Source organism: Talpa occidentalis, unplaced genomic scaffold (assembly GCF_014898055.3).
Source record: "Talpa occidentalis isolate TD23 unplaced genomic scaffold, MPIMG_talOcc4v2.1 talOcc4.7, whole genome shotgun sequence".
In the NCBI taxonomy this organism is placed as follows: domain Eukaryota; kingdom Metazoa; phylum Chordata; class Mammalia; order Eulipotyphla; family Talpidae; genus Talpa; species Talpa occidentalis.
Genome location: NW_023605083.1, coordinates 106,883,197 through 106,908,082, shown reverse-complemented (window position 1 = coordinate 106,908,082; position 24,886 = coordinate 106,883,197). Strand labels below are relative to the sequence as shown.

Here is a 24,886-nt window from a genome sequence, read left to right as displayed (position 1 = left end):
AGAGCTGGGGTATAGGCCAGAGGCGTGGGAAGTGAGAAGATTCACAAGACACAGAGTGGGGAACAGACTGACGAAATAACACTGCTGAGGGGAGCAGTGGGGGAGACGGAGAGGTCTGCTGAGCTGTGTGGGTTGCTCCCTGGCCAGCAAGGAATCAAACTCTTGCTGCAGTGGCTGTGGATTGCTTCATAGGTTGCATCTTAACCCTTGTGCCACCAGGGAGGCCCTCTTGTTAGTATTTTGACAGTACAGGATTTCTCCCCTCAGGTGTAGTCACGTAGCACTCCCACCACCAAAGCACCTAGTATCTTCCACCAGCCCATTGTGCTCTCCTCCCCTCTTTGAATAACTTAAAAGAACAAAGTGTACTGTGTGTTTTTCCATATCCAATTATGAAACTCATTAAGAGAAAGCTAATAAAAGAGCATTCATAAACACAGGAGTTACTTAAAAAAAAAAAAAGACTTCTGACTTGATTCTAGTTTACAGAAGAAGAGATCATTCAACAAAGATCTCCAATATAGCAGATACATGTTCTGGGACTATGACAGGAAAAAAAAAAAGTCTCAGCCTTTACGGGGCTTATACTATAACTCGAGGACAATACTATCCCTTTTCAAAAATCTACTTGGGGAAAATGGATCTCTATTTTTTAAAGATACAACAGAATTTCCCATTCTCAGCTCATGAAAAAGAAAGCCCAACTTACAGATGTTCGTATTTGGACAACTGTTGTACATGGTCATTTAAATAACATTCTGCCATTGATTTTATTACCCCATAAAACATGATTATTACAATGAAAACAACAGGTGTTCTAATTTCTAATTTTTAACTCAATTTTTTTTTCAAAGATTGATTTATTTGGCATACAAGAACGGGGGTACAGGCCAGAAGTGGGGGGGGGTGATGAGAGGATTCACCAGAGACAGCATGGGGAACAGAACAGGCAGATTGACTGAAGTACACTGCTGAGGGGAGCAGCTGGCAAGTCAGGAGAGTTCTCCTGTGCCATGTGGGTTGCTCCCTGGCTGTGGATCGAACTTGTGCTGCAGTGGCTGGAGACAGCTTCATAGGTTGCGTCTTAACCCCTTGCGCCACCAGGGAGGCCCCTTAACTATCAATTTTTGAGGACAGAGAAAGGAAGGGAAAAGAGAAGAAAGAATACAATCTGATCTAGGACCTTATCCTATCTATGAACTTCTGAAAAATAACTCACTCCCATGACTTAAATTTTATACAATTATAAACTGGGGATATCTACCAACATGTGTTAATAGCTTTGTGTTTAGAAGATGACAATTCTATTTTTACTGAGCATCAATGTCCAATATGTCCTATAGAAACACATTCTGTAGGAATCTATATATAGTCTAGGAAGGTAATATAAAGTAAGGATTCCTCCTTTTTTTTAAGCCTAAGTAACTTGGAGTACAGTCATAGCTTACTGATACCTGAGTTTCATAGCTGGCTCCCACATGTTGGGGACATAAGAAAAAAAGGCATTTTGCTAATAATTTATCCCATCTTCATCATTCCATAACTTTTTTATTAGGTATCAGCAAAGTGTTCTTTGCCATTGATTACTTTCTGTCTCCTGATCATTCAAATCCTTCAAACTTGCCTTTGACAATGCTAATATCAAAGCTTAAAAAGAGAAACAACTGACTTTTTTATGCAGTAATCACTTGTCAATTAGAGGTAAGTTCTCTAAAGACACTTAGTTGTGAACATTTTCTGTAGCATTACTGTTTTTTTTTTTTTTTTAAAGATTTATTTATTTATGCATATAAGAGCTGGGGCACAGGCCAGAGGGGTGGGGGGTGAGAGGATTCACCAGAGACAGAGTGGGGAACAGAACAGGCAGACCGACCGAAATACACTGCTGAGGGGAGCAGTGGGCGAGACAGGAGAGATCTGCCTTGCCATGTGGGTTTCTCCCTGGCCAGCTGGGGATCGAACTCATGCTGCAGAGGCTGCGGTCTGCTTCATAGTGCGGTGCTTAACCCCTTGTGCCACCAGGGAGGCCCTCTGTAGCATTACTGTTTATAGCTGAACATTGACCAATAGTGAAAATAAAAATAAATGCCTTTTCAGTGGACTTAAAAGACAAAATCTAAGGGGCCTCCCCAGTGGCACAGCGGTTGAGTGCTGGGCTGTGAAGCTGCCGAAGCCTCTGTAGCACCGGTTCTATCCCTGGCGGCCAGACAGGGACCCACATGGTGTGCAGACCTCTCCTGCCGTGCTTGCTGCTCCCGGCTCTGGCTCTGGTGGATTCTCTCACCCTCCCGCACTTCTGACTGTACCCAGTGCTTGTATAAAATAAATAAATTTAAAAAAAAGACAAAATTCAAACCAGGGAAAGGATTTCAGATGAAAAAGATTGTTGTGGTCTTCTCATTTCATTATGCTTTTTTAATCTGGGTTTTAATGCCTCCAGGTTGAATGCTCTGTTCTTGACTAATACCCAGTGTGTGTACTCAGTAATAAAGTTATTAAAAATAACATTTTAATTAGCTTTTCATTTTTAATGGTCTCCACTAATCACAAACCAAGGGAAGTTTAAAACGTTCTAGAGTAGATACATTGATAGCATCTTTATAGGAGCACATTTAGATCTTAAAAGTCACCGTATCCTTTTTCCTTTCCTGTGTTAATATAAAAATACAAATTTCTAAAAATGTTCAGATTTTGGCTATGTACTCTAACCTGTCAGAAGTTGCATGCACATCCTATATGCCTACTGGATCTAAGCAAATGGTCACACTGTTCTGTTACACGAACATGGCCAAAAGACGTAAATACTTACTGGATAAACACACCTTTGGGAGTGAACAATGGTTCTTCCAGTTTATTATGTCACCCGCCCTAACAGTGACCACACAATGTCTTAAGTCAACATAGCTAAGGATGCATTATGGGGCATGTGTTGTGAATCTTCATGTGATGACAGAAATACTTTTTCAAAGGTCAGTATCACGGCTGTAGCTTATTCTACCAGGATATAGAGATCTATCATCAGGATTAATTGTAAGGGCAGCGTATGGCCTTACTCCTAAAATCGCCAAGACTTTCATAGGCAAAATACTTCCCAACAGCTATTCTGGCTTTACAACAGGCCTCCAAAGCCTTCAAGGTAGGACCTGGGTACTTGGTGGCACGCCGAGTGTAGACGAACTGCCCTTCCAGCAGCCGTGTCTCGGGAGCGTAGGCGCGAAGGGCCTTTGGCCAGCACTAGTACTTTGCCCAAGAGCGACGGTGTCCTGTCTGCAACCCTGTTAATATTAACCCAGACTGAGAAGTTTCTCCGATCCGGACACACGTAAGTCGCGCTCTACAGCCTCTTCTATTTGCCTCTAGTGTAACCTCGACACCCGCCACCGCGCTGTCCGCGCTCGTGGTCGGCCCCCCGGTGGGACCCCGAAGCTGTCCGTCCGGGGGCAGGGACGCGGCCGGCTCCCGGGGGAACTGCGAAGGCGGCGCCGAGCGCCTGGAGCCCGCGCCCAGCGTCTGCCTCTCGCCCCCGAGGCTCACCTCCCCTTCTCCCGCGGCCGCCGCTCGCTCGCCCTCCCCGGCTCGGGATCCTCAGCGCCTCGCCACTCCCCCCAGCCCTCCCGGCCGCCCCCTCGGGGCGCCCGCGAGCGAGCTCAGCTCGGCCCCCTTCGGCCCTCCGCCCCCGGGAGGGCGGCCCCCAGGCCCGCGCGGCGGGGGACTGAGGCTCGGGCTGACTCACTCCCGCCGGGAGCCCCGCGCCGGCGCCGAGGCGCTAGACTGGGGGACAGCGCCCGGCACGCGCGGGCCGCGCCAGGGAAGAGCCCCCACCCCCGCCCCCGGATTTCGAAAGCGGAGACCCGGGAGCGGCGGCCGCAGTCTCGCGAGAGGAGGCGGGGCCCCACCCCGCGTTCGGCCCCGCCCTGCCCCACCCTCCCCACGTCCCCCGCCCTCCCTCCCCCACTCCCCGTGGCGCGAGCGGCTGACTGAGCCTGGAGAGGAAACGGCATTCGGAGCCGCGCTCCCGCCCAGGCCGGCCCTGACGCGGGCCTCGTCAGCCGGTAACGGGGAGCAGAGGTGGGGGTCAGGGAGGCGACCACGAAAACGGTGAAGGTCAGAACCGCGCGGCCTCCTCCGTGAAGGGTGAGGAAGGGGCGTGTGCCTCCCTCTCTCCCCCCAGGACTCCGCAGAGCCGAGGCGGGGTCGACCCCTCCCAGGGGCGGGATCGCGCTGGGCAACTGCAGCCCTGGGGACTGACTGGGCGGGGCGCGCCTAGCAGCGGGTGGAAGGGGTCAGCGACGGGCTGAAGCCTCCCCGGCGGGGAGCGGGCTGTGGCGTTGCGGCCGGGGGTGGGGTCCCAGAGCCGAGAATCCGGTGACGGCTGGGGAAGCCCCGCGGCCGGCACGTCCCTTCCGCCACTCCTTTGGCCCCTGACTGGAGGCCGCCGGGTGGGGGTGGGGAGAGCGCGGCGCGAGGGGGCGGGTCCCGGCGCTGCCGGGCGCTGATTGGCCGCGCGCGTGTGGAATCGGGTGATGGGAAACGCAGCGCGGCGCTGCCGGCCCTCGGCGCCTCGCTCTCCCCCCGTGGCGAATGTGCTGCGCGGCGGCGGGTGCTTACGCTCGCGGGGTTTGGCTGTTGCAGGCAGGAGCAGGGAGGAGGCGGCAGCGACAGCGGCAGGAGCAGCAGCGGCGGCGGCGGCAGCTGGGAGGAGGTGGTGACGGTGGCAACGGCAGCGTCGGGGACGATGGCGCGACTGGTGGCAGTGTGCAGGGACGGGGAGGAGGAGTTCCCCTTCGAGCGGAGGCAGATTCCCCTCTACATAGACGACACCCTCACGGTGAGCGGGCCGGGCCGGGCTCGCCGCTCCCCTGGCAGCTGTTTCCCCTCCTCCCCCTCCCCCAGCCGAGCGCTGCGCACTGGAGAAAGAGTGTGTTGCAACTCCTAGGCGAGGCCTGTGCTCGGCCGGGCCCACGAACTCGCCTCTGCGGTGGGGCGCCCGGTAACCTCCGTGAGCCCCGAGCCCGGCGCCCCGCCCGCCCTCGGAGCCCGTCTCCTCAGGCTTCCCCCGTGGAGGCGTCTTCCTTTCCCTTCCCCTCCCGAGGCGCCGCGGGTGCCGAAGCACGCGTCCCGGAGAGGGCTGGGAGGCTCGCGGGTGCTCGGGGCCTACCCCTTCCAGAAACCAGCTCCCCTCGGGGAGGCTGCGTTATCTGGGAATGTCGCAGCTGCACTACCAAGCTTTCTCTTTTCTGTGTTTTTATGAGAGGTGCCAGTATGTGCGCCTCAGTGCTGAGGGCAGCATGACACGCTCTTTGCATGTGAAGATTCCACTAAAATGAATTGATTTCGCTAGAGTGTCCTCTTGCCTGGTCCATTAAAACTCTTGGAAACGATTGTGTTGCTGGACCATGACTCTTCAAAATGGGCTTTCTTGGCATTAGTTATTTTTCAGTTTACAAGTAAACCCCCCCCCTTTTTTTTTTTTCTTGGAGGAAGCAAAAGTATTGCATGTGTGCGAGTGTCAGGAGAAGCTGACGGCTCCTCTTGAATGCCCAAGACCCAGTTGTTGGTAGTGTTCCTTTTGAGAGTTGGTGGGGATAAAGCCCTGGCGACCCTCTGCCTTGTGTTGCTGTACTATTTTCTTTAAAAGGAAATGGCAGATATTTCAGTAGATTCTGAACAGGAAATGAGTGCAAGTTGCTTGCCACTGTTTCCTAAATGAAATGAGTCTTTTCTGAATATCTTTTGAAATTGCCTTGTGATGCTGCTGCTGCTGCTGCAGCTTTGGGTTCTCCAATTGTCAGTTTCCATAAGGTGTAACGAAGTCTCTTGATCGTGTCACCTTTGGCTTTTTATTTTTTAAAGGCAGCTGAGGTATTTTGTTCCTGAATTTTTTTGGTAAATATCTACTGAAGTTTTTTTTCAAATTTTATATAAAATGCAAGTCATTGTAGAGATGCCACTGTATGCCTTTCTGCTTCCCAGTCTCAATTAAGACTTGATTGAGTTGCAGCAATTTAAAAAGGTTTAGAAGAGCTATTGAAAGACATATTTTGTTAGAACTTTTTAACTGAAAGCAACTGTAATTAAACAGTGCATTTTTTTCTCCCATGGAAAAAGAATGATATGGCCTAACATAAGGCAAATACAATTTGTGTGATGCTTTAGGTAGTGCTTGTATGCCTTGGTTATGATTTCTGCACTTTTCACATTAAAAGTATAATGCGTTTGTATTTTAAGTAGTTAAAAAAACCAACATTGATCAAATTAAATCATGCATTTCTCAATTTTAATACTGATATGAGTTCATTTGTTGCTGCTTTCTTCTCTCCTTTTCCAACATAAAAACTTTTCTAGAGCATATGATTTGGTGTTAACCTTTTATTATCCCCAAATGCCTTTGAAGTTAAAAAAAATATATTCAAAACATAGGGAAAATTAATACAAACTTGAGAATTTACAAAATTTAAAAAGACTGGTTCTCTCCCACATTACCTACCTTTAGTATGAATATAGCATTGATACATTTGTTATGTAGTACCTTAAAAGTTACCAATTTGGGAGGTATTTTTATATTTTTTTGTGCAGTACTTCCAAAGGTTTCCATAGAAAAAGATATAATCTCGCAGGTTATTTATTACTGTACTTATTTTTTCAGAGATATTGGGATCAGACTGAGCTTGATGGTTGAGTTCTGTTTTTATTGTATTGTGGACTTGTGACCAAGGTCAATGAAGTTTAGACATTCTAATTTGAAATACCTCAGAATAGCATTTTATTTAGGAAAAGGTGCCATTTTTACTTTGGGAAGGGCTTGGGAACTATTACTTTTGGGTTGAAACCTCTGTAAGGTCATTGAATACTGACCAGTGAAAATTCTGAAGAAAGCATCATATTTAGGGAAACAAGTTTCTTTCAGAACCACTCTACCACATGCCACTTAAATGAACAGAGCAAACACCTGTTGAGGAAGAGAGAGGGAAGATGCCTGTAGCAGTTATACACTGGTTCATTGATAGTTTGATGGCACTGTGTCCTTGAAGTTAACATTTGGTTGGTCTTTGTTCCTGGGGGTCCATAGATAATGCAGGAAGGAAACATTGTATGGTCTTTATTTCAAGTAGTCTTAGAGTCCTCGTAGAGTCTAGATTTTAGTGTAGTTACAATATTTACAGTTTATAATCAGTTACAAATGTTTACCATTTTAGTAACAGAAGCTGAAGCTTCTAGCCTTAAGCTAACAATTTTAAGTTGAATTTGTAAAATGAAATTAAGAAACTTGTGTGTGAAGAAGTAGCCACATCTTTTATGTGGTATGTTTTATCCATGCTTAAAAGACTAAGGGTAGTTTAGTGGTTTTATTGAATATTTGAGTCCAGTGCTTATGCAGGTGATATGAGAAAATTCCAAATAAATAAGCTGGTGGCTCATTTAGGAAAGTGGTATGCTATATGGCCAAAATACATCTCAGTGTTAGAATTGTAAAAATAGCAGATGGATTATAAAATAATAAAACATTTTATTTGAGAGATATCTTTGGAAAAGTACATTATTTAAAGTGAGTTGTTTTTTAAAAGACGTTGAAGAGGCAAAATACATTCTCATAAAGTAACCTTGAAAAATAACCACACGCAGCCTCTGTAGCGCCAGTTCGATCCCCTGCCACCGGCAAGGATCCCACATGGCGCGACAGACCTCTCCTGTCTCGCCCACTGCTCCCCTCAGCAGTGTATTTCGTCAGTCTGCCTGTTCTGCTCCCCACTCTGACTCTGGTGAATTCTCTTACCCTCCTGCGCTTCTGACTGTACCCAGTGCTTGTATAAATAAATAAATAAATCTTTAAAAACAAAAACAAAAAACAAAGTTTAAAAAAGAAAAGAAAAATAACCACAAAACAAATAATCTTTAATTCTACTTTCCAGAAATAACTAATGTTATTGTAGCATTTGGTGTAATTCTAGTCATACACACACATACAGTTGAGATGTATTGTCTTCTATAACATTGTATGTCTTGCTTTTTTTTTTTTTTTAATTTTATTTATTTATTTATACAAGCATTGGGTACAGTCAGAAGCGTGGAAGGGTGAGAGAATTCACCAGAGCCAGAGGGTAGAGCGGAGCAGGCAGATTTACTGAAATACACTGCTACTGCTGAGGGGAGCAGCGGGCGGCAGGGAGGTCTGCGCGCCACGTGGGACCCTCGACCCTCGCCGGTGTCCTGAGATTGAACCAGCGCTGCAGAGGCTGCGGGCAGCTTTGCAGCCCAGCGCTCAATAGCTGCGCCACCAGGGGAGGCCCTGTCTTGCTTTTTTTTCACTAAGTATAATATTGACACCATTTTCTCTATTTTAAGCATTTTTAGTGGCCATGTTGTTTGGCATTGCTTAATTTAATAATTTTTCCTTTGTTGGACACAGGTGGTTCTAGTTTTTGCCATAAATAGTGCATAAATCTTTGCATTAAAGTATTTTTGTTATGCTTTGGAAGTACTGGATCCAACTATAAGAGCCTTTTACAAAATTCTTGATACATATTTTCAAATTGCCACAATATTTCTGGAACACTGTTTACCCTCCTAAATTCAAACCAATCTGATAAGGGTTTTTTTAAACTGAGACTTTAGAAGATGATATATGTTAGCATATCCACTTGGGGATTAGGTGTTTAGCATTTGTTAAAAGTTTAGTATTTAATGTTTTCTTTCAACTTTTAAGTAACCATTTAATTTTACCAAAAGTGACAAATGTTACAAAAAAGCTGCAAGGATGAAGAAGTAAATTAAGTAAAGTGACAATAATACCAACTAATGTTGGTTCAGCTTGTGAGAATGTACTAAAAACAAGTTATTTGTGGTTTGGAGAAACCAGAACAGGTACTTAAGAGTGAAAGTGGGTAATGGAGTCAATAAACTTTATAAAGCAGTAATTGCAGGACAATGACTCATTCTATTTTTAGCTAGCTTTGGACAGGCAACCTCATCATGAAGCTGAACTCTGTGAAACCACACCTGAAATACTTTACATGACTGTCTTCTTTGAGGTAACCTAGACTCTGAAGATTAAGTCCTGGAAGTAGTTTTTAAAAATGGGGGAAAAATAGTACTACTATCCTTTTTTGCCTTTCCCTATTTCTTTTTACCCTTTTTCATATCAACATTGAGGAGCATGTTGTGATTGACCAGGCGAGGAAGAAGGTAAAAAACCATTATCTTGAGAGTTCGAAAGGTAAGGACAGAGTAATTCATGTGAGTGCAAAGTTTCTAGCCAAGGTGGTGTAAAGGAAATACAAGAGAATATTTAGTATTACCTAAGCTACTAACAGTCAAGAAACACACAGTAATAGATCTGATTTTGACATCTGTGCTAGTTAGGTACAAATGAAATGGTCTGAAATGAGATTTTTTTTTTAAAATTCTAACCCTGTTATGGTTTTTAAAAAGAATTCCTAAAGTAGGTATTATCTGTTTACATATAAACAACAGGTTAGTTGATCTCAATGTGTTAGTGTTCTTTGATACCTGCTTTTATTATAAAATATAGTTCATAAGGATAAAAATAATTTACTTACGCAGAATCAGAATTTAGGGTTTCACCTGAGAGCCAAACTAGAGAAAAACTTCGATTCTTTGAATGTTCATTAAATCAAGAACTGGATTTTAGTATGTAGGTGATTATCTTAATTTTTTTTATGGTGGCAATTGATGTGTGGTGAAATGGTTTATTTTTATCAAGCACGAAGAAAGGCAAATCAAGTCTTTGGTTGCTTCAGTGGTCGATTTGGAGTGACCTTCAGTGTTGTCTTGAATAATACGGCTTTTAAGATTGTCTTGTACCTTTTTATGACTTGACAATTAAATTTCTTTGTGTTTTAAGCAATGTAGCAATTCCAGAAAACATGTTATCTGTACTATTAACTTTTTATGAGCTTATGGCTTTTTCTTGGGCCATTATTTCTGATAAGAATTTTACACATTTTAAAACATTTGAGCAGACGGTTAATAAATACAGTAGACAGTATGGCTCGTTAGATATTTTGCTTATTTATGTCAGTCATACCACTTAGAGCTACATTATTAAAGTAGACAGTGACCAATTTTATTTGTATTGGTGAAGTTAATATATAAAAGTTTTTAGAACAATGCCTACTATATATGAAATTGCATTAAATAGCTTTATTAGTACCACCACCTTTCTTTGGAGATAATTAACAAGACTATGAGAGGGAAATTCAGGAAAACTAGAGGGAAGTTCATAAAATTGAAAATTGGATGATTGATCCTTGAAGCTGTGAGACTTGAGCATATAGTCTGTGTGTACGGGAGAAGTAAAGTAAAAGCTATTGCGATGGAAGCATGTCTCTGACCATGGTTTAATGTATATAGAATTGGAAAAACAAGGAATACTATTTGATAATACATGTGCGTTGTAATAACTTTGGGAAAGATAGGAACACTACCTAGAGATAGCTACATCTAATACGTCATGTATTTTCTTTTCCTGTAAGATAAAATATACTTATAAAAATTTGAGTAATATGTGCATACTGTTTTTGGTTCTGTGAAATGCAGTGAAGTCCTCTGGATGTGGGGTTGGTGTTTGCATCATTGTCCATTGCCAGTATCTGCTAGTCTTCCTACTTCACATACCAGTATATTCCCGCCTTGTGATCAAGAAAAAGGTCTTGTATTTATTGCTTATACTTGGCTTTAATTTGTCAGCCCTCAGCTTATTTTTAGAACAATCATGTTTTAGGCTCTTATTTCTAATGTGAGGGTAAAGAACGGTTACCTCCAATAAACAGGTCCTTGTGTGTTGCTTGGTGAAGGGAGGGAATCTTTTTAAGGCCACATTCCTCTGGGTGGGTAGGTGTTTTGTTTTGCTTCAAAAAATTTTTTTTAATCCTCAGTTCACTCTTTAGGTCTGTTGAAGTTTAGAGCCCTTGTCATCTGGATATAAAAGTTTTTGTCTTAGCACAATGAGTTTGATACCTTTAACAATGTTTTAGTTAAGATATGAGTGTGTTACTTTGTTTTGAAGGCATGCTTTTTTTTTTTTTTTTTTTTTGCATTTTAATGTCTCTAAAATTGGGATGGATTGCTCTTTTGGTGACATTTTAAATTTTTAATGTTTCTTACCTAGTGGTGCGTAAATGTGATTCTTAAAATCATTGATGTCATAGATTAGTGAAATGTTTTATTACTAATTCCCGTTATCTGACATGTGAAACATCCTTAAGGTTTACATCCTTCTTATTCTAGTAGTGAGTTTCGATAATTGAATAAATATCTCCGTATATCCCTTCTGTTCATAAGTAGAGCAAGCAATTACTATGTCTGAGGTACTGTTGTGAGTATTTCATATATATAGTCATTTACATTCTAAGATTTACTATATCCCATATTAGGCAGAATAACAAACTGTCAGTATACTTAGTGTAAAATAATCAGGTTATTTGACTTATTAAATGCTGTCAATGGCTATTGCAGCAATCATTTAAATATAATCTTCACATCCAACTGATAGAGATTAAACTTATTTTTTAATCTCATTTTACAAATAAGGGAACTGAAAATCAGATAGGTCAAGTAACATGCCCAGTGTTAAAACATAGATTGTGAGTGGTAGAGCAGAGATTTGAACTCATGTCTGCCTGACTTTGGTATTTTTGCTCCTAGTAACTATACCATTATACCATTTCTGACTTTAGAAACTTGTGTAACTTGGATTTTGTAACATTTTTTGAACAGGGAGTAGGGCAGGGTGGGCTAATCTGGTATTTTAAGAGTGATTTTTATCCTAAGAATTTATAAAATAAGCTGTATCATGGGTTTAAAGAAAACAAAATAATTGATTTTTATTCTTTTGCATATTAAGATGGTGATGGAATTTCCTGACAATGTATTAAATCTCGATGGGCATCAGAATAATGGTACACAACTAAAGCAGTTCATTCAGGTAATAGTTATAGCATGTGTAATATATAACTATAATAATTATAAATAATAAGTTTTGTTTTATCTAAGCTCTATAGGTCTTAAGAGTTTATTGAAATTGTTTTCTTTCATTGTTGTTATAGTAATATATTTATATACCTGTCAAGTAAAAGGGATTTGATGGTATTATGTTAACATTTTACATGTCCATAAGACTTTCATTTCACTAGGTCATCTTTTCCTGTTCCTTAAAGATAAGTGTTAGATATCCAGGTTTTCTTTGAGAATGCATTGGTTTTCTTTTTGTAATTGTTTTTGTTCAAGTAAAAAAAAAAAATTTAATCCTGTGTTGTCAACTTACTGATTTTTATTTAATTCTTAAGCAGTATGGTACTTTATAAATACATAATCAAGGTAAATGAATGATTATTACTTGTAACAATAACAACTTTAAGCTGTTACTTAAATTCTTTTTCTACTTTTGAAGAAAATTTAAGTGAAAAGTTAATGGTAAATATAAGAAAATCCTTCTTGGAGGTTATCTTTTACACCTGGCTTTGCTAAGGCTGGAGCTGTTGCTTGTGGAATAACTATGACTCCATCAAGGTAGAAGTTATTTATTAGTGATTTACCCATTTCTCTACAACTGTCGTTCTCAGTCATTTTCCTACCTTGTCATAATCAGTAGATAACACTCATATGCACCAACCTTCTTATTCACTACAGGCCCAGCTAAAATAGGCCTTGTTCTCTCCCGCTAACCCGTAAGACACCTGTCCATACCTCTAGGCTGAGAATTGATCCTCTACATGACCACCATCCTAACTTGATTCCTGTAGCTAAACTGTGTTGTTAAAAGTTGAGAAGAAGAGGGCCTCCCTGGTGGCTCAAGGGGTTCAGTGTTAGCACTATGAAGCTATCCTCAGCCACTGCAGCACAAGTTCAATCCCTGGCAAGGGAGGTGACCCACATGGTGCAGCAGTCCTCTCCTGCCTCACCCGCTGCTCCCCTCAGCAGTGTATTTCAGTCAATCCACCTGTTCTGTTCCCCACTCTGTCTCTGGTGAATTCTCTCACCCCCTGTACCTCTGGCCTACACCCCAGCTCTTGTATGCATAAATAAATAAATCTTAAAAAAAAAAAGTTGAAAAGAGGTGATAAAGTTGCATTGTGTATTCTTTTGTTTTAAACATTTTTTAAATCTTAGGTGAGAATACTAAGCTTAATAGTCACTGAACAAGCACTGTGTTTCCAGATGCAGGGCTTCTTTTTTGCTATGCCTTGGCATATACTACTTAGCCCTGGCATCATAAGCAGAATTTTTTATTTATTTATTTTTTTAATAGAGGCATGTTTTATTTATTTATTTGTTTGTTTGTTTTGTTTATACATGCACTGGGTATAGTCAGAAGCGCAGGAGGGTGAGAGAATTCACCAGAGCCAGAGCAGGGAGTAGAGCAGGCAGAAGGACCGAAGTACACTGCTGAGGGGAGCAGCGGGCGGCAGGAGAGGTCTGCGCGCCATGTGGGACCCTCCTTCGGTGGCCAGGGAGCAGCCGGGGATTGAACCAGCTCCGCAGAGGCCGTGGGCAGCTTCGCAACCCAGCGCTCTACCGCTGCACCACCGGGGAGGCCCCATAAGCAGAATTTTTTATACTCTAGATTCTGGAACAAGGCAGAGAGATTTGTGCAGTAAACTCATTACAACATGGACAAGGCTGTCCATTTTGCCTTTCTGATTCAGTTGCAGATAGAGTTTGCAAGCCTGTGCCAGGTTGTACTTACTACACAAGAGTAGGAACCAGAAGTAGTAGTAAAAGATTAATATTATGTCTTTTGTAAGGTCTCTTCATTTTTCTTTCCTTCTTTTTCTCAGCGACATAGTATGCTTAAGCAACAAGATCTCAGTATTGCCATGGTGGTGACATCACGTGAAGTCTTGAGTGCACTTTCTCAGCTTGTTCCATGTGTTGGTTGTCGTCGCAGTGTGGAGCGCCTCTTTTCCCAGCTTGTAGAGTCTGGAAATCCTGCCCTTGAACCCCTGACAGTGGGACCCAAGGGAGTCCTATCTGTAACTCGAAGCTGCATGACTGATGCAAAGAAGCTTTATACGTTATTTTATGTACATGGGTAAGTATAATCAATTAGGAAAAAAAATGAGTTTACTAAATCTTTAAATTTGGTGATGGTGGTAGCTCTTTTTTTTTAGTCAGATCAAAACTTGAGTCTAATTCAGTAATTTTATTGGGTAACTTTTAGATGACAATAAATTTTAGGTGACGATAAATTTCTGTTCTTAAGTGGCGAGAGGCAGGCACTAAGCCAATATATAGTTTGTTAGGTGTGTTCAGTTACATAGAAAACCTACTAAGGAAAACAGAGAATGGGTGGGTAGAGCTAGTATAGAGAATTGTTAGGGAAGCCGTCTCTTGATAAAATGATATTCAATGTATCAGTGATATTCAATATTCAATATATGTATTTTTTTACTCAAGCGCAGTGAGTGAGCAAACCATACAGCTATTTGGGGGAAGGCAGAAAAAGAGCCACAAGTAAAAGGTTTAAAAGTTTGACATTGTCTCCCTGTTTTTTTGAAGAACAGCAAAGAAACCATTGTGGTTTCTTTCCCTCTTTGAATGAAGGAAATTGTAAGAAAAGATGAGGTCAGAGGAGTAATAAAAGGCCCAATTATTGAAGTGCCTAGTAGGTCATCCTGAGGTCCTTTTTTTATTTTTTATTTTTTTTAAACTCTGAGTAAGATGAGAAGATTTGGGAGAGCAGAGGAGTAACATGGGCTGACTTGAAGTTCAACTTAACTTTGACCTCTGTATTGAGAATAAACTGAAGGGGCTAGTAGAAGGGCAGAGAAGCAGGCTCTTTAGTTATCCATGTGAGAGATGATGGTGACCTGTACGGTGGCCAAAGAGTATTGAGAAATTACTGAATCCTGGATATATTTTAATAAATGAATCTGTAGGGACTTCTGGATAGAAAGGAGGACATCAAAGATGATTCTTAGATTTGGGGTCTAAAGAAAAGGACAAATGGTTTCCATTTATTAAAATGAGTAAAACTGGAAGGAGCAATTGTGCAGACCTCACTTTTGTCTTTTTTTTTTTAAGATCTATCTATCTATCTATCTATCTATCTATCTATCTATCTATCTGTCTATCTATCTATTTATACAAGAACTGGGGTAAAGGCCAGAGGTGCAGGAGGGTGAGAGAATTCACCAGAGACAGAGCAGGGAGTAGAACAAGCAGAATGACCGAAAACACTGCTGAGGGGAGCAGTGGGCGAGGCAGGAGAGGTCTGCTGCGCATTGTGGGTTTCTCCCTGGCCAGCTGGGAATCGAACCTGTGCTGCAGAGACTGTGGACAGCTTCACAGTGCTTCGCTCAACCTGCTGCATCACCTTGGAGGCCCTCAGACTCACTTTTGGATGTTAAGTTTGAGATACAATTGGGCGTCCAAGTAGAGTTCAGAGTAGTCTGGCCTAGAGATATAAATTTGTATCATCAGCTTATATATATTAGAGTATGTGAATGATAATGAGTGTTTACATATATATGTGTATATCATTTAAATTGATGCGATTAGATATGACCCCCACAAAGTGAGTATAAATAGGAAAAGAGAAGGGCTTCAAACCCTGGGACTTTCTTATTTAGAGGTAGTGATAGAAACTTTGGATCTTTACCTGAGGAAAGAAGCCTTGTTTTTGAATAGCATAATAACAAAATAATTTATATTTTGAAAAGATCATTCTACTAGCTAAGTGAAGCGCCTAGAATATAAAGACAAAGCATGGAAGGAAGGAGATCAGTCAGGAGACCAGCTATTGAAATTGACTAAACTGGAAAGGGTAGTTAAACATGGGCAATAATAGTGGAGGTGACAAGATATCATTTGATTCAGAATATATTTAAAAATTAGAGTTGACACACTTTACTGATTGGTTGGATGTAGGATGTAGAATGTGAATAGTAGTGGTATAGTAGAAGTGGTAGCATAAAATTTCTCTTGATGTCTCCTCTTCAAGAATAGTTACATTTAGATAATTTGTACAAGGGGAGTTGGTTGAGACATTAAAATCCATTACAAAATAAACTTGAGTACCCGATACACTGCTGCATACAGTAGTGTCAGAGGGCTGATGAGACAGATGTGGTATAGGGGAAAGAACACCTTGAATAGAGTAGTGTTTCATCATTTTAGACAGACTGGGGATGGATGGGAAGACAAGTGTACAGACTCTTTTGGGTTAGAATTTGATGAGAAGTTTTCAAAGTAAGTGAAATGTCTATAATGCTTAAACATAATTTTCACTGTAAGGCAGTAGATAGAGATTTTGAAAAGTCTAGGGGAAATGAATACTAATCAAACCATTAATGGTTTACTTTTAATCAGGTCCAAACTAAATGACATGATAGATGCTATTCCAAAAAGTAAAAAGAACAAGAGATGTCAGTTGCACTCCTTAGATACGCACAAACCAAAACCTTTGGGGTAAGTAGACTTGAATATCAAGATGCTTTGTTATTGTTAAGATTGTAAATGTTGATCATATTTAGTAAAAAAAAAGAGTACACACTGCTAATTTTATTTCATTGATTGGTTACATGTTAATGCAGATCAAAATAAATATGTCTCCTGGTTCTGCAGGCCATTTTGCATTGAGATTAATTTGGTCTGGTTTTTGAAGTATTTTTTCTTATATTAAATAAATTTCAAAGGAAGGAAGTTGAGATCATTGTAAGCAGTATTGTTTTTCAAAATTTGTGATATCATTCTTTCATCTATATAATAGTCATAACGTCTAAGTTATTCTTGTCTGTCTTGTCTCTACTAATAATTTATCAAGGATTTTGTTAAGGTCTTGAATTAGTTAAAGCAATGTGTATTCATGTAACTAATTTGCAGTTTTCTTCTTGGTTGTGTGCTATAATGTCCAAGATGGCCCCTTGGACTTCTGCCCCCATCTCCTAGCACAATGTCATAGTTGTCCCCTGCGAAATTGGCTGGGGGTGGTAAAGAGAAGTCAATGAATTTGAAGGGCATTTTTAAGAAGTAACTTTTATTTTAGAGAACAGTATGATGTAAGCCTATACTTAAAAAATTAACTTTTGACTGTGTCAGTCACACTTGACACCATTGTTATGTGGACATTTTCCTCCCTGATAAAAATACCTGGATGACCAGGTGGTGGCATGTTAGTAATCTATTAACAAGGGCTCTCCCTCACCCTCATCTTATGAAAATGTCAAACACATAGAAAAGTAGAAAGACTATACATGAACACCCCTCTCCCAAATACTTTTACCCAGATTAATAGTTACTAAGAGTTGACACATTTGTCTTTTATCCACCTTTTTCTTTGCTGAGGTATTTTAAAGTAGGTCCCATGCATCATGTTATTTTATTCCTATATATTTCTCATGCATCTTTAAGTATATGGACTTTTTCTTTATAACAGCAGTACCATTATATAATCCCTCGCAAAATTATAATCTAATAGCCAGTTCTTTTTTTTTGTTTGTTTGTTTTAAAGATTTATTTATTTATGTTTACTAGAACTGGGGTACAGGCCAGAAGTGTGGAAGGGTGAGAGAATTCACTAGAGACAGAGTGGGGAACAGAACACGCAGACGGAGTGAAATACACTGCTGAGGGGAGCAGCGGGCGAGGCAGGAGAGGTCTGCTGCGCCATGTGGGTAGCTGGCTGGGGATTGAACTCATGCTGCACTGGCTGCAGACAGCTTCATAAGTTCCGTTTTAACCCGTTGTGCACCAGGGAGGCCCTAATAGCCAGTTCTATTCAGATCTTTTTTTACATTGATTTGTTTGAATCAGGATCCAAGCACACACTATCGTGCTATCTACATGTGAGAGTACTCTGAACCCAGTAAAGCTCTATACAACATAAAATGGTCATCAAAGCTCTACATAATATGAAATGGTTATCTAAGGATAAGTGTTTCACTCACCTGACCTGCCAGTATCTCCAGAGATTCCTGACTTTCTGAATGCAGTATTCAGTCCAGTTTATTTATTTTCAAATTAGACAGAATCCTTTATGTTGGCTAAAGATACAGAGTAGTATGGTATAATGAAAAGTATGCTTTCTGGGTTATTTGTTGTTGTGGATTATTTTCATTGAGGAACTAAAAAACAACAGGTATCTTAAATTATTCATGCTCATTGCCACTCACCTTCCAAAGATAAGTCCTTCCGCTTTTCCTCTAGATACTGTCTTCTCTTGTTCTCGATGACTTTGCTTCATTGGTTATCTAGTTTTGCTAAATCAGTACACACCTATGTTTTACCAACTTTTAGCTTAAAAACAAAAAAAAGAAACCTCAAAATCACATTTCAGTTACAACCCCATCACATGGGAAGTTAAGTGTTTTAGAAGGTTGTTTGTTGAATGTAGAATCAGTATAAGTGAAGTTAGTTGATCTAGAGTATTATCTCCTAAGATAGCTGCAGTTATTCCTACACACCATATGAATTGCAGGCCAAGACTTCCTTTTCTTCATTTTGGATGGTCACTGTATACTACTGTCACTCTCAATTTTATGTATTTCTACTGTTAGGCCACCCTTTTTCTATTTAGACTTTCTCCAGGGAGGTATATCATTGATTAGATTTCAGCTTAATGATAGCCACAGTGTAACTCAGCCTTCCTGAGAGTATTCTCATATCCAAGCAAGTAAAAGACCAAGTTATTGGTGGGGGTAAGAGTGAGATCTGGAAGAAAGGTCTAGGCCAGAGTTGTAGACCTATAGATGATTAAAGATTATCTTAGAAATGATACATAATATCATTTAGAGGAGAGTAAGAGACAGGAGTGCTGAGGAGTGCAGTTTAATGGTAGAAAACAAGAAGCCAGTAAAGAAACTTGAGAAAGTGGTCAGAGTCTGTTCAGGTGTGTTGAATGCTGCTGAGTCATCAAAGACCCTGAAGTGTCCATTGAGATGTTCTTGAGGAGCGGATTTGTTGTTGGAAGCAGAATCCAGATCAGAATGGGTAGAAAAGTGAAGGCAATGTAATGTAATGGATTAAGCTATGAGTGAAAAGTATGGTTGTAGAACAAGGAAGTAGAAGGACCTTCTTTTTCAGAATGTTTAATCTTGAAAGTAGTTTGAAGGTATTCTGTCCAGAGAGATTATGGATAAATCTTGACTTTAGCTGTAGATTTTTTAAAAAGCTTTTTTTAGAATAAAAATTTCCCATTCTGATGAAAATTTCACATTTCCCAGCCCTGATTTCGCGAACCTTTTCCTCAATCATGAGAGGTTTTTTGAGTTTGAGAGTTATTCAGTTTTAGGAGGGATTATGGGTCCTTTAAGCATAATCAAAGAAAGAGGAACTATGGGAGTTGAGAATAGAAGGATGTAACATGGAGGGAGGGATTAGAGTTGGGGTTTTTGTCTAAAAAATGAGGGGTCCTAACTGATCCCCTTGATCTGAGCCTTTGTGAATAAAGGAGCTAAATTGTATATGTGACCGTATATTGTGGGCAGGTGTTGAGAAAAACATTTGTAGCCATGTAGAGTAGGTTAAGATTGAGATTTTCCATCTCAAACATCCAAGGTAATGAATTTCTAGGAATGTAGTGAAACCTGCAGAAGAACAGGCAGGAGCCAATTGTTCAGAATCATGAGAACTCAAGAAGAGTATCATTGAATGGAATATGGACACATACTGCTCTTGGAATGCACATCAGCAAAACAAAGCAAAATACATGATCAGCGCCACATTGAAACCTATGGGGGAGGGAGAATCTGGGCAGATTTTTTAGTAAGTTTTAAAAAAACTATTTGTATTGTTCTTAATACTAACTTAGGTTGTGTAAAGTGTTCATTTTAGCATAATGCCTTTAACTTAGTGGATGTAAATGTTTATTTACTAAGATTAGATTAATTTGTGGCTTTCCCAGCTTATAAATGTGAAGATAGATCAGAGTTTTGTTGTCATGGGTTAGCTGTAAAATCACATTAAATAGATCAAAACTTGTTAGAATTTTCTCTGTAGATGATCTGTTTTTATAAGTAAAAATATTTTATGTATTTTTTCAGCCCTTTTAACCTTAAAACATTCAGATAGATTTGTTCATAAAACGTTTAGTACATTAACCAATTGCTATCTTGATAAATGTAAATGTTAAATTGTATCAGGGAAACTTAATAGTTGAGCAGAAGTTTTTTTTTTAATAAAAATAACATTTAAATAATGTTTATTATGGCTAAAGTAAATATATAATTGTACAAATTTACAAACTTATTTTACTAATATCTTAATGTGTTTTAAAGAGTTCATAATTTTAATTTAGACTATAGAAATTACTCAGATTATGCCAGTGTCACTAAGCTTTGTACTATACTGTACTACAGTGAAGGGAGCAGTAGCAGTGTCAGTTCAGAGAAGTTAAGTACAGATAAGAGAAGTAGTGAAGACCACAGGAAGGACAGCAAGTGTAGGATCATTTTCCATTATGGACCTTTCCAGGGAACAGCCAGGTAAAATCAAGCAATCCTTTACTTTGCTTTTTAATAATGTTTTTCCTTATGTAGTTCTCCTTTTCACTAACATTTATTTCTTTCTGCAGAGGTTGTTGGATGGACGTATGGGAACTAATGTCTCAAGAATGCAGGGACGAAGTAGTTTTAATTGACTCTAGTTGTCTTTTAGAAACACTAGAAACATATCTTCGAAAACACAGGTAAGTCTGAAGGTCATCATAGTATAGTTAGACGGAGCATTAGTTGTCAGTCAAGAGGCTGACCTGTCTGATGTATTTATATAATAGTACTCCTGTCTTCCTATTAGTATCTGGTACTCAGCAGAGTTCCTTTATGCGATGACTCAGTGTAAACCTTCTTGCATTGAGCCAGCATCTCTTTTTTTGTAACTTTTATCTGTTGGTTCCAGGCCAGGCTTTCAAAAAACACAAAATGACTAAATCAAAGTGTACTTAATCACTTTTGGAAGCTCTAGTACTCCTTGTTTTTATGATAGAAGTATTATTTCATGGTGTCATTCTCAAAATTAAAATTAAATTAACAATTCTTAGTAATATTTTTAATATTTCTCCTATAATTGTTTGTCAAGACCTGAAAATAGAGTTGGAATTCATGTGCTTCATGTACTATAAAAGTAACTTCAGATTTTTCTTTTTAGAATACTACTTTACAAAGGAATTTTCTAAGTGTCATTAACATTTGGAAATTCGTAGGGAGGGAGAGTGCAGTAGGAAAGGAAACTGGTAAGGGAGCCATCTAGAAATGGCATTCTTGGGGGGAGTGTTACTGTTTTAATATAAATTTGTCTCATGTCGGGTTTGTGGTTGTATGTTCTTTGACCTTGGGACAGATACACACAATTACTTTGGGGACACTTCTAGAAAACACACATGAATGATAAAAACAGGCATTATCAACATTGGTAATTTTTATATGGCAGTAATCTAAGGACACCACCTGTATACTAGGTTTATTAGGTGTTTTCATTTTATTAACTTGGTTTCCTTTTTGGTGGATTATACCCAACAGACTAGAAAATGTGTCAATTATTTGGGGTTTTGGAAGGGAATGGGCACAGAACATCCAGATATATAGGTTCACTATATATTCCCTTTTCTTTCAAAATGAATTAGTGTACCCAAAAGGTAGCTTTTTTGCATCATAAATTACTAGTTACCAGAGCTAATGTTTTGGAGTTTCCTATAATTTTGTAGATATTTCCTGTGTTTTGGGGGCACTGTTTTTTATTTGTAAAAAGGTAGGCTTCATTTTATAAATAACTTAAAGGGTGGGGAGAAGCATAATTAAAATTAAGTAAGGAGACTACATTGAATTTGCATTGTACTTTTTATAACTGTACAAATTACTTCTGTGCCTTAAGTTTTCTCATTAAGACAAAAATGATTAAAATACTATTTTACAGGACTTATTGTAGGATTAAATTTGTCATGGGGATTGATGATGTATAGTAAGATTCACTTATAACAGTATCTAGCCCATAGTAAGCATGTTGGTGAGTGTGTGCCAGATTTACAAGTCCTAGTTATTTCTATCTATCTCATTCTTATTTCAGGTATAGTTGTTTTGTTTTTTAAAAATATTTTTAAAGATTTATTTATTTTTGTTTTTTTAATTTAAATATTTTATTTTATATAATTCTTATATCTTTCTTCATCTTTGCACAATGTATGCATTTTCATTTTGGTTATATTCCCCATACAATTGCACCTCCCCCCTTATTTTGACTCTAGTTTTTCCTTTCCCTGCCCCCCCCCCCCCATAGTGTGTCTCTGGTTTATAGTTGCTTGTTGATTTTGATTTTTACTTTGTATTGGTTAGTCTTTTTCCTGGTCTCTTATTTAGGTTTTAAAGATTTATTTATTTTTGCATACAAGAGCTGGGGTGTAGGCCAGAGGTGTGGGAGGGTGAGAGGATTCACCAGAGACAGTGGGGAGCAGAACAGATGCATCTACTAAAATACACTGCTGAGGAGAGCAGTGGGCGAGACAGGAGAGGTCTTCTGTCCCATGCTCTGTGGCTGGGATCGAACTTGTGCTGTAGTGGCTACTGATAGCTTCATAGTACTGCGACTTAACCCCATGTGCTACCAGGGAGGCCCTCAGGTATTGTTTATTTCAGTTATTTTCCATTGAAAATGATTTCTCACGGCCTAAATATGTACCTTTTTGGCATTTATTTAGTGGACTTTCCTGAACATTTAATAAAGATTTGATAACACTAGTTAAGAAGTATTATGACAGTACCTTATTAGGTAACACTAGTTAAATATTACAGTACAGTATATTATACATTATTAGACATGAAGTGTTAAGAAAGTGAAACCTTTTTTTTCTTTATTTTCAAAGATTTATTTATACATACATGAACTGGGGGTACAGGCCAGAGGTACGACGGGGGCAGGGAGGGGGTGAGAGAATTCACCAGAGACAGAGTGGGGAGTAGACCAGGCAGATCTACTGAAATACACTACTGAGAGGAGCACTGGGTGAGACAGGAGAGGTCTGCTGCACCATGTGGTTCAGCTCCCTGGCCGGCTAGGGGATCGAACTCATGCTGCAGTGGCTGGCAATAGCTGGACAGCGCTGTCTTTAAACCCTGTACCACCAAGGAGGCCCCCAAAACCTTTTTTTTTTTTTTTTTTTTTTTTTAAAGATTTTTTTTTTTTTTTTAATAGAGGCATGTTTATTTATTTATTTGTTTGTTTGTTTTGTTTATACATGCACTGGGTACAGTCAGAAGCACGGGAGGGTGAAAGAATTCACCAGAGCCAGAGTAGGGAGCAGAGCAGGCAGAAGGACTGAAGTACACTGCTGAGGGGAGCAGCGGGCAGCAGGAGAGGTCTGCGTGCCATGTGGGACCCTCCTCAGGTGGCCGGGGAGCAGCCGGGGATCGAACCGGCGCCGCAGAGGCCGCGGGCAGCTTCGCAACCCAGTGCTCAACCGCTGCGCCACCGGGGAGGCCCCCCAAAACCTTTTCTTTAAAAACATCTTTTTTTTATTTATGTGCAAAGTTACCTTTGAAAATAGGAAAAATTGCTTTAATTCTTACAGCTTCCATATATTTTAAAAGTGCTGTTTATGCTTAAGTTACTTAAGATTATGTACAGTCAAACACATTAAGCTACTCTGAGGGTTTAAAGTTGTAATATAGGGGGAGAATGTTCATTTAAATTTTATTATTGGTACTTTATTATTGGTACATACCTGAAAATGTAAATTTAGAACCTGAATGTTCATGTCTCTTTCCCCCCCATAAGAGGAATTTTTTTTAAACTGTGTTAAAAAAGCACATAGCAGATTTAGCCTCTTAACAGTTTTCTTCAAGTATGCATTAACAGTTGTTAACTGTATATATTGTTGTACGGAAAATGTCCATAGAATTTTTTTCATCTTGTATGACTGAAATGATACCTATTAAATAGCAGCTCCCATTTACTCTGCCTCCCAATCTTGGCAACAATTATTCTATTTTCAGTTTCTAGGATTTGGATTACTTTCATTAATGCATATAGGTTGAGTCACGCAGTATTTTTTTTGTGTGTGTGATTGGTTTATTTCACTTAGTATAGTGTGTTCAAGGTTCATCTGTGTTGTAGCATATGACAGAATTTCCTTTTTTACAAGGCTGAATATTATATACTGCATTCAATTGTCAGTGCTCATACTTTTTTTTTTTTAAGATTTATTTATTTTTAATTTTTTTAAAAAAAGATTTATTTATTTATTTATACAAGCACTGGGTACAGTCAGAAGCGCGGGAGGGTGAGAGAATTCACTAGAGCCAGAGCGGGGAACAGAACAGGCAGACTGATGAAGTACACTGCTGAGGGGAGCAGCGGGCATGGCAGGAGAGATCTGCGCGCCATGTGGGACCCTCACCGGCAGCCGGGGATCGAACCGGCGCTGCAGTCTGCGGGCAGCTTTGCACTCCAGTGCTCAACCACTGCGCCACCGGGGAGGCACAGTGCTCACACGTCTTGACAATTGTGAAAATGTGGCAGTGAACATGGGTGTACAGATCTCTCTTGGAACCTGCTTTCAGGTCTTTTGTTTTTTTTAAATTTATTTATGCATACAAGAACTGGGGTACAGGCCAGAGGTATGTGTGGGGGGATGAGGATTCACCAGAGACGGAGTGGGGAACAGAACAGGCAGATTGACTGAAATACACTGCTGAGGGGAGCAGCAGGCGAGTCAGGAGAGTTCTGCTGCGCCATGTGGGTTCAATCCCCTGGCCGGGGATTGAACTAGTGCTTCAGTGGCTGTGAATAGCTTCGTTGGTTGCGTCTTGACCCTTTGTGCCACCAGGGAGGCCGCTTTCAGTTCTTTTGGATCTGTACCCAGAAGTGGGATTGCTGGATCATTTGATAGTTACATTTTTAATCTTTCGAAGGAATGCTACACCATTTTTCAATTCCAGCA

At 40.1% G+C, this 24,886-nt stretch overlaps 1 protein-coding gene across 7 annotated transcripts in view; it reads left to right on the top strand.

The window, feature by feature from the left end:
• The first annotated feature begins 2,966 nt into the window (after nt 1-2,966).
• GGNBP2 (gametogenetin binding protein 2) overlaps nt 2,967-24,886 on the top strand; it is a 34,206-nt gene continuing 12,286 nt past the window's right edge. For 2 of the 7 annotated variants that reach the window (XM_037494421.2, XM_054689526.1), the window contains exons 1-7: nt 3,969-4,134; nt 4,633-4,828; nt 11,864-11,944; nt 13,797-14,050; nt 16,330-16,428; nt 20,316-20,441; nt 20,531-20,644. In XM_037494421.2, coding sequence (XP_037350318.1) covers nt 4,736-4,828; nt 11,864-11,944; nt 13,797-14,050; nt 16,330-16,428; nt 20,316-20,441; nt 20,531-20,644 — 767 coding nt within the window. In that variant the 5' untranslated portion in view covers nt 3,969-4,134; nt 4,633-4,735. Of the gene's footprint in view, nt 3,323-3,952; nt 4,135-4,632; nt 4,829-9,495; nt 10,668-11,863; nt 11,945-13,796; nt 14,051-16,329; nt 16,429-20,315; nt 20,442-20,530; nt 20,645-24,886 lie in introns of those variants that run through there. The other 5 variants (XM_054689527.1, XM_054689528.1, XM_037494424.2 and 2 more) reach the window with 5 other exon arrangements.